General features: G+C 33.8%; 1 protein-coding gene across 2 annotated transcripts in view; it reads right to left on the bottom strand.

Moving 5' to 3' along the window:
• The window catches only part of LOC111642306 (zinc finger protein 271-like), a 28140-nt gene extending 18851 nt beyond the window's left edge, over positions 1–9289 (bottom strand). Inside the window, exon 1 of one of the 2 annotated variants that reach the window (XR_002759536.1) lies at positions 4052–9289. Coding sequence is in view for 1 of the 2 variants with exons in the window: in XM_023388639.1 (XP_023244407.1) it covers positions 4052–4067 (16 nt within the window). In the remaining variant the exon portion in view is untranslated. The remainder of the gene's footprint in view (positions 1–4051) is intronic. The other variant, XM_023388639.1, reaches the window with a different exon arrangement.
• Between the last annotated feature and the right edge of the window lie 1721 nt (positions 9290–11010).

The raw sequence follows: 11010 nt of genomic DNA, 5'->3' as shown, positions 1-11010 counted from the left end.
CCTACAATTTTTTGTTTATAACGTAGTTTATACGGATTATTTTCAAAAAAATATACGTATTTTGGAAATGTTGAGTCGAATTAGTCTAGAATCGATTAATTTTATGAAAGAAAACCTTTCAAACAGCCGTAGTCCGTAAACTATGATTCCTACAAAATTGATTCATAAAGAACGGAACGTATCTACCGTCTTATAGGGAGATCTACTGTATACAGTGCATTCATAAACTACATACTTTTAATTTAATAAAAATAAAGTAAATGCCATCAAAGAAGTATCTACCATCTAAAGATGCCCAATCTTTCATATATGCTATAGTCTCAAGTATGGTTATTAATTTTATATTAATTTCAGTGTTTTGTCCTATGTTATATTTAATTTTAAGATTATTTTGGAACATTTTCTGATTATCTGATTAACATGCACCTGATCCTGATAATGGTCTATAAATAGGCCAACACTTAGATTTACAGTAATCTGTGACATGTTTTATGTTGAGTTTCTTAAGTTTAAGTGTAGAAAGCAATTTTTCAAACATAAAAATGTTTAATCTTGAATTAATTTATCTTTTTCAAACCAATGTTACATGTTATGGAATACTTTGCACCTGTGCTCTTATCCAGTACCTAATTCTCACCATTTGATCACACTGTCAACATTTCATGATATCACAAGATGGTGAATGGAGGAGGTGTTGAACAAGCAAGACTATTTGCTAAGTGGAAGATTGCAATGCACTGCTTAACAGTGCCGTCACAGCATCAATGCAAACCATTTTTATAAAATCTTTTTTTATTCTGTATACTATTTTGATTAAAAAAATAATTTTAATCATGTGTAATAAAAATAAAAGATATTATTTTACAAATTTATTTTTGATATGCAATTGCATATCACAAGATACTGCTGCTTGAGATCATATCTTGGAACCTGAGTTTCCACACAGAAAACCCATAATATGATCTCAAGTACAAGGGCACAAGGAACATGAGAAAATTTTTTGCAGAAATGAGAAGGTAACGTCTATCTACCAAATACAAAAACTTTGTACCCATTCCATAAAATGTGAATTTTCCAAGACAATATATCAAGTTATGCACAGAAAACTTGACAGATTGCAGATAAATGGGTAAAATATTAAATCAATTCATTTAACTATACTAATTTGCATAATTTTTGAAAAATAGTTACAGTTGTGAGCATTAAAATACCTTGTGAAACTAATATAAACTAAATATATAGAAATGATTTATTTAAATCATTCAAAAATATTTATGGGCACAAATGCAACTCTGAATGAGGCAAACGTGACCTTATTACAGCTGTAAACCATGCCTGTAGGAGTAAAAAGCTCAAATGAACCAATAAACAATATATGACCCTTTGCAAAATGGGCTAAAATTCAAAAGTGAAAAATCTAAAGCTATTTCTCAAAACAATGAAAAAAAAAAAAAAAATCAACCTTTTTCCTCTTTACTGGAGACAGTTAAAAGTTCACAAAACATGAAAGAAATGCCAAAGCACCAGCTACTTCCGAGATGCAATCGGACTCACACCGCAAATTCATTAAGCCCATCGAATTTAACAAACAGCCGGTCACAGGTGAATATCAAACCAAGAGTCATAATTTGAGATATGGTTCCCATGACATTTTTGGTCTGAAAGTCTAAAATTATGAGCAAACCCCTCATTTAGAACTGTATTTTACCTATTATGTATAAATAAATAAAAATATTAAATATAATTTTGTCATTTTAAAATTAAAACATCCATTATCAGAATATTGTATACTATTACGTCAATTTGACGTAATTTTATACTTCTCCGTTATAATAAAGAGAGGAATGACGTCAAAATGACGTAAAAACATACAATACCTGAAACACAAAAGCGTCTTCCATGACAATACGATCATTCATTAATTGATCAAATGAATTAAATTAAACGACGTTTAATGTTTTACAGATCTAAAATAAATGCAATTATTAAATTTCCTTAATTATTTCTTATTTAAATGAACATTTTTTTACAATTACGAAAATAATCCAAGATGGCGGCCGATTAGCAGANAGGGTGCGTTTACTTCTGAGTTAGCAGTGCTAATTCTGATAACCGGATGTGACGTCATTAGCACGTGTATTCGTGCTTGCTTGTCCAATTCGAAAGTGAACACATACGTTAACAAGAAATATGGCGGTTTCCAGCCATATTTCTTGTTAACGTATGTGTTCACTTTCGAATTGGACAAGCAAGCACGAATACACGTGCTAATGACGTCACATCCGGTTATCAGAATTAGCACTGCTAACTCAGAAGTAAACGCACCCTTAGATTTACAGTAATCTGTGACATGTTTTATGTTGAGTTTCTTAAGTTTAAGTGTAGAAAGCAATTTTTCAAACATAAAAATGTTTAATCTTGAATTAATTTATCTTTTTCAAACCAATGTTACATGTTATGGAATACTTTGCACCTCTGCTCTTATCCAGTAATTAATTCTCACCATTTGATCACACTGTCAGCATTTCATGATATCACAAGATGGTGAATAGAGGTGTTGAACAAGCAAGACTATTTGCTAAGGGGAAGATTGCAATGCACTGCTTAACAGTGCTGTCACAGTATCAATGCAAACCAATTTTATAAAATCTTTTTTTATTTTGTATACTATTTTGATTAAAAAAATAATTTTAATCATGTGTAATAAAAATAAAAGATATTATTTTACAAATTTATTTTTGATATGCAATTGCATATCACAAGATACTGCTGCTTGAGATCATATCTTGGAACCTGAGTTTCCACACAGAAAACCCATAATATGATCTCAAGTACAAGGGCACAAGGAACATGAGAAAATTTTTTGCAGAAATGAGAAGGTAACGTCTATCTACCAAATACAAAAACTTTGTACCCATTCCATAAAATGTGAATTTTCCAAGACAATATATCAAGTTATGCACAGAAAACTTGACAGATTGCAGATAAATGGGTAAAATATTAAATCAATTTATTTAATTATACTAATTTGCATAATTTTTCAAAAATAGTTACAGTTGTGAGCATTAAAATACCTTGTGAAATTAATATAAACTAAATATATAGAAATGATTTATTTAAATCATTCAAAAATATTTATGGGCACAAATGCAACTCTAAATGAGGCAAACGTGACCTTATTACAGCTGTAAACCATGCCTGTAGGAGTAAAAAAGTTTTCTCAAATGAACCAATAAACAATAAATGACCCTTTGCAAAATGGGCTAAAATTTAAAAGTGAAAAATCTAAAGCTATTTCTCAAAACAATGAAAAAAAAAAAATCAATCTTTTTCTTCTTTACTGGAGACAGTTAAAAGTTCACAAAACATGAAAGAAATGCCAAAGCACCAGCTACTTCCGAGATGCAATCGGACTCACACCGCAAATTCATTAAGCCCATCGAATTTAACAAACAGCCGGTCACAGGTGAATATCAAACCAAGAGTCATAATTTGAGATATGGTTCCCATGACTTTTTTGATCTGAAAGTCTAAAATTATGGGCAAACCCCTCATTTAGAACTGCATTTTACCTATTATGTATAAATAAATAAAAATATTAAATATAATTTTGTCATTTTAAAATTAAAACATCCATTGTCAGAATATTGTATACTATTACGTCAATTTGACGTAATTTTATACTTCTCCGTTATAATAAAGAGAGGAATGACGTCAAAATGACGTAAAAACATACAATACCTGAAACACAAAAGCGTCTTCCATGACAATACGATCATTCATTAATTGATCAAATGAATTAAATTAAACGACGTTTAATGTTTTACAGATCTAAAATAAATGCAATTATTAAATTTCCTTAATTATTTCTTATTTAAATGAACATTTTTTTACAATTACGAAAATAATCCAAGATGGCGGCCGATTAGCAGACGATATTATCGTTTGCAGGTTAATTAATTAATTATTACTCCCATTTACGATTAATTTACGACTTTTAAGGAAATTCTTTTATTAAATATGTTTAAAATATTGAAGAAGGAAGAATTACCTGTCAAATTTGGCATTTTTGCTTCGATATTTTAAATTACAGGTTAATAAACCATCATAATCCAACCAACACCTCTAATCAAACAACATCCATCAGACTACAAGTATCCCTCTGGTGGTAGTATTGCGCGAACCTGAAAAGAACATAAAATATTAGCAGACGATAATCTATAAAATAAAAACCGACAACAATATTTAATTTATTTAATATATTAATTATTTCTCAAGTCCAAAATGATTTTCGGAAATTATAATATAACATTATATCAGACTTTTTAAAACTTTCTTTCCGTGGGCACTAAAAAGGTCTTTTCACCCAGCCCGTTATGGCTTCGGCCAGGCCCACTTTAAGGAGGATGGATGGTGCCCAGACGTAGAAACCTTAAGGGCACGATGCCCCGATTAAATATATATGAAACCAATGCAAACCGGAAGTTACGTTATTTCAATTTAAAATTTTTGCCCGAAAGGTGTTAGATAGATGACTGACACTTTGTATTGTTTTGTTGTGTTTGTATACAGCAGCAATGCGGCGAGTGTGCGGTCTGCTAAACGGAATGCCTTAAGGGAGAACTTTTATGGGAAATGCTCCTTTTTGCATTTTCAATGTTTCAAGGTCCAGAGTCGAAAAACGTAAAAACAGTGCGGATTTTTTTTATTGAAGAAGACCATACATTCCTTCTGTTATATGTAATAGCCGGGAAAATAAAAATAAATCATTATCAAATCTTTAGTCGATGGGTTTTGTTGTTGAATGTTACAGTATTACTGGAAACTTAACTAATGTATAACGTTTATCAGCCGTGGACTCTTTGAACTCAAAATACTTTAGCACGGATCCTTGAGCTGTCAGAAAAAACAATTTATATATAGAGTTATGAACGTTAAGCATTAAATTTTACATTTATTATTAAAGACTATATCCTTAATTATAGGGTAGCTGTACTCTTATTAGTTTTTACTCTATAATCCTTTTATATCGGGTATAGTATACCATACAACAAATCCAGTGATTTAACTACGTACAATTCATTATTCAATTTTCTCTTCTATGTATGCGTTTCCTGCAGGTAATTTCTCAGTCCCTCTTCAGTGCCATACCTACATCTTTTCTCATTATAATTTTATAATATAAAAAAATATAAATACCAATTTGATGACTACTAACAATCTGTACGCGATTTCATAAAAGAACCACCATAGGTGAAAATTCAATTCCGGGTACAAGTACATATTAAGTGTTTATACTATTTAAAACAAAAATTATATATTAAATACTACAGGGTGTCCCAAAAGTTTCCATACATACAAAGGTGAAATGTAATCTTATTCACAAAACATTAAAATGTCAGCATTAAGATTTGGTATCAATGTATTGATGGAGTAAGGCAATGGAACACTTGGGTGATCTGATAACTTCTAGCAGGACTTCCTATGTGGAAACTGGATTCTGTTCAGGTGTTACACACCCGAAAAAAACCCAGAACACTGCATGGTAGCCAGCCCCTTGGTCAGGCACGAACCAATGATCAACTACCAGTGTTCAACGGTTTTCTTGTTTTCCAGATGGCGTTAAAGTAAAATAAATAAGTTCTTCATATAATCTTTTTTATAATTCAAAAATTTAAATAAGTTGGTATGTTGTTTAGCTCCAATTTTCATTGAAAGAGGGCATTCATAGCTGCCTATACGAAATATCTCTTGGTGAATTCATTTTTATTGTAACTATCATAGATACATTTTTAATACACTGTATAAGAGATGTAATGGCATAACGTTTCATTTGGAATAGAACTATGTCAGGTGTATTAAAGCCGCTAAAGAAGGCAATACTCCCATTATTGCCAGACAGGTTAAATATAATCACTTCTTGTAAAATTGTACACACATTCAAGGGAAATGATTTACACAATTTACTTCGTAACGCACAATTCATAAATATGATCTTAGGTATTAATAATTCGAGTCACTGTGAAAACCATTACTTTATCGAACGAATACTTTTATCATCACAGTTATACAAAGTCATCCAGAGGGTAACGAGGGGTCGGAGCAAAATGCATATTTGGGGTTCTGTAGCAATAAAAGAAAACAAAACCATTGTATAAGGACCCCCTAATTTCTTTAAGACTTAGGACAATTTGCTGCTTTTGCCGTCCCTTCACGAAACATATAACAGCAGGACTCTCTCTGGCGGCCCTGCTGTTACATATTTCGTGTTTCTAGTGCTATATTTTCTTTATGAATTTTGGACACTTGTAAGCCTATACAATTATATAAAACTTAATTTAGTACTTGTTACAAACGTCATACATGCTGTACACTCCCGCTTCCTGACACATCAACCAGGCAATCCAAAGTGACTTTAGTTATGCCACTATCATAAGTTATGACACAATATGCCAAACACTACAAAACATTTTTCATGTTCATTTTAGTTGAAGAAAAATTCTCTCGTCTTCATTGGCGGACCTACATTTTTGATAGACTGTTATGGAACTCCTTTGCAATCAGCAATAATAGGGCAACACCCAGAAGTAAACTCACTTTGGGCACCTCCGAGATTAGGAACCACGAAGCTTTAGTTTCATTAGTTTCATAGTAGACCCGCCAGTGCTCATCTTACTTCTACATTTTCTTCTTGCCCGTTTATAAAGTATATAGCCACGGCATTGTTTGATTCATTTTCCGAATTGTTAATAGTTCTTTTCAAACGACGGACATTAACAATTAAAACAATTAATAATACGAGTACAAAGACAATCAAACTAATACACACGAGTGCAGTTTTCCATGATGCAAAATAAATCACTTCCTCCTTGCATTTATCCGTTGATATAACTTGGACAAAGCTGGATAAATCGGAACCACTCATGCAAGAAACATTAGCGAAGTCCAGTATTTTGTGTTTGTTTCTAATTAACCAATCCTTGGTAAACAGAGAATCACAACCACAGCTCCAGTTGTTTCCAGCTAACAAAATTTTTAACTCATTCCATTTATCAATCCGATACATCAAGGACGAAGGCAATCGAGTTAATTGATTTCTGTTTAAGGAAAGATAAGTGAGAGTCGGTGGTAAGTTATCGATAGAAGTTAAGGAATTGTCGCTTAAGTATAAATGTGTGACATTCCTACACAACAGTGGATCAACATTTGAAATTTTGTTATGCGTAAGATCCACAACAGTAGCATTTTCGATAAGAATTTCAGGCATATCTCTCATGTCTTTTCGAGAACAATTTACTAAAACCCCTTCGAAGTCCTGGAAGCATTCGCAATGTACGGGGCAATCTTTTGTTACAGGACACATGCGGTACGTCGTCGTAATATCAAGTAACTTTTTCTTCTCCTCGTAGCACTCTAAATTGGTAAGATTTGGAAAAATTTTGGATGCCGTCAATAAATTTACGTTTAGAAAGTCGACAAATTGGCGAAGATTGCAATCGCAGATAATCTTGCTGTTCCTCAAATCGTAAGTAGTGAAATTAGATCCGTATTCACGGGTATCGATGTATATGGTCCTTATATTACTCTCGGACAGGTCAACGATGGCTCGGTTAGGAGTATGCAGCGATAATGTCACGTTACTAAAATTACTTCTAGAGAAATCAACGGAAGTCAAGCTATGCTCCGTCCAATTTATCATTGGCCAGGCCAGGAAATTTGAAAATTTGGCAGAAATCTTAGTCAAATGCTTACTTCTGCCGAAAGGTTGTTTAACGGAAAGTCTAAGGAAAGAACTATGAGATATGTCGAGGACTCGTAAGTTAATAAGTGGAAGAAAGACGTCTTCGGGTAAGTGAGTGAGGCGATTGAATCCCAATTCAAGAACTTCTAAAGACGATAAATTCTGAAAAACATTTGTGGGAAGTGTTTGCAAACGATTAAACGTTAATTGGATGTATTGAAAATTGATGAGATCATCGAAGATGCCCGGAGGAAGGTCCTGTATTTTATTCACTCCTATGTAAAGTTTTTCTAAATTCTTGCTATTTTTAAAAAGATCTGGCGGTAAATTGACAATTTCATTGGTTGTAAGAAAGACTCCTGTTAAGTTTGTTGCGTCAGAAAATATTCCTATTTCCAAGTGCATTAAACTGCAGTTTATAGCAGCGAAATGTTTCAAGTTTCGCAAACCGGCGAAGAATCCAGGAGGAAACCGTCCTATCTGATTATAGCTTACGGAAAAAACCTCTAATTTTGGGCAGGCAGCGAATAAATTATCAGGAAGTGCAGTTAATCTATTTTCCTGAACGAAAAATGAGATCAAATTCGACAGATCGGACAGCAAGTCACTCGGTAAATTTATCAGTTTATTTCCAGATAAATCCAAAACTTGCAATTCAGTGAGATTCTTGAGAAGGAGCGGATCGATTTCTTCCATTTGATTGTTGCTCAGGTTCAGTATATTCAAATTATAAAGTCCCTGAAATACTTGGCTCGGTAACGTTTCTAAAACTCCATTTTTCAGACTTAATGTTAAAAGACTGGATAAATTTTGAAAGGGTCTCGGCATAAAGGTCCCAAACTCGTAATTCTCGATGTTGAGATACGCAACGGAAGAAACATTTTCAAAGGTCACATTTAACACGCCCGAAGTTCTTAAACCAGTCAATGTTATTGTTCTTAGAGTGGGAATATCATTAAACGTAGCACTAACGAAATTATTCATAACAGTCGACTCGAGGTTAACGAGGACGTCGATAACTTTCACCCCCGACACAAATTGTCCCACATCAAACTCCGACATATAACAATCATTAATATAAACGTGATTTGTACTTTCAGCTTCTAAACATCGCATTAACTGCCCATAAATAGTTTCGTTTTTACAAAACACATAGAAATAACTGCGAATAATTTGAGCATAAGATAGCTTCTCTGTCATGTAGCATCTAGTTTCGGAATTGATGTCTTTCGAATTTATGCATCGATACCCTGTCCATTTTTTCCAGAAGTCCACGCAACCGTACGCCACATTCAGTAGCTGTATTAAGATAAATAACCTCATTAAGTCGAATAGTCACGTTCTTCGAACACAACAATACACTTTAATTAGCTAAACGTTTGCTTAACGTTACCTTTTATAAGCCACCAAAATCCAAATCGATGTAAAATAATTCACAAGTTACATCCTGTTACTTTTGCAATTACATAAAGATGAAGTGTTGCATCACTTAAAGTAAACACTGGTTTAATCACGTGTCTAAGATAGTGACGCTAGAGAACTGTATAAATATTTACCTTTGATAATTGTAAAAAATATACTTTTATAATGAATTATTACAAGTTTTTTGAAGTATTTAAATATTTTATTTGTAAAAAATTACATTAATTAAGAATATTTTAGTATGTTTTTGTTGTTGTAACAGGAAAGGAAATTCCAGTCAGGGAAATTGCCAGTTGCTATTTGTTCATCTGATCTTTCCTGTTATTTAATTAGTCACGTTTCTACTTTCGATGGAAGAAAATGAAACTTTAAACTTTTAAGAATTTAATGAATATTCTGTTACAAAACTTATTGTTCACAAAATGGAGATCAAAAGATAGATGATTGAATTAGTACAGTATACCTCCCCTATAACACTGTTGATACTGTAATTCCGTTTTATATGAATTCCATGTTGTACGAGTCACTTAGATTTTACAAATACGTGAGCCCTTCACAGCCCGGCATACGTATTTGTAAGATCTAAGTGACTCGTACAACATGGAATTCATATAAAACGAAATTATCAACAGTGTTATAGGAAGGTCTACTGTATAACCGTCAATTTCATTTATCCGTTAGCAGAAAATGGCGGATTATTCATGCCCTTTTGTAGTGGAATTCCACTACAAAACATTCCACTAATTCCACAAAAAATTCCATTGTTTTGTTGTCACCGTCACACATTAACCACTACAAAACAATGGAATTTTTCTCTTAAATTGAAATGTTTTTACAGGGACTGTTATACAGGGTGTCCCATAAGTATGAAACCATAGAAGTTATTTATTATTTTACACGTAAAGCATGGTATGTAAGTATGAAGTATGGAGATGGGATAAACTGTATTGATAAAGTGTATGCAAATTTAGTTTCATAACAAATATATAACAATACAGAAAAATATTCAAAATTGTATGAGGCTGCCGGGGGGAAGATTTTAAAACGAAATAATGATAATATGAGATATATTATTATCATCTTCATTGCTGCCTGGACTTCCGAGTGATAACAGTCCACGACATGTGGGAGCGGTTGAGTCAGAGGTCGATGCCTCGTTTACAAACAACACAACCCGTTTATCAGACAATTAACTTACAGATAAAGTACAATCGTCACGAAGGTTGAAGTCCTTGTATATTTCGGCGCGTAGTCTTCAAATGAAGAAGAGGAAGATCGGGCGACGAAGGTAGTTTTCATTCGCTGACCGGATGTTGCATTCTAACTCCAGTTCTAACAGGAAACGATGTCCGGTGAATTCAGATCGGAATTTCCGAAGATTCTCTCAACGAAAGTCGATAACTTTTGGAGGATACATCGGCAAGGACGAAGATGTAACCTTGAGGGAAACACCCCAGCGAGGGACATCACGGCAAACAACGAAGTATCTCATTTCATTTCACCACAGTGGAGTAGTATAGCACTCAGCTTTGTCACTCCGGAAGAAACAGGAAGGAAGAGTCGGTCTTATAGAAGACGACCAATCCGAGGAAGACAGAAGAGAGGTTACGAAGTAACCAAAGCCGGTCTTATAAGAGACGACCCCCGCGAGAAAGGGAGACAGAAATGCCTTCCGGGAGGACTTGGGGGAAAGCTGGCCCCTATTCAGGCGTCATTGGCAAGGAGGAAAACCCGGAAAAAACTCCCGCTGCCAGCTCGTCCGAGTGAGGCGCGAACCTCCGATCGAACTCCGGCGTTTAGGGTCTGGTCACCACTATCAAGCGGAGACGGAGTCCACTCGGCCGCCG

This window comes from Centruroides sculpturatus, unplaced genomic scaffold, assembly GCF_000671375.1.
Source record: "Centruroides sculpturatus isolate CEXI.00-Female unplaced genomic scaffold, Cexi_2.0 scaffold1658, whole genome shotgun sequence".
NCBI classification, from domain to species: domain Eukaryota; kingdom Metazoa; phylum Arthropoda; class Arachnida; order Scorpiones; family Buthidae; genus Centruroides; species Centruroides sculpturatus.
The sequence above is the reverse complement of the archived record's forward strand: the minus strand, read 5'-3'. Positions and strand labels throughout refer to the sequence as shown.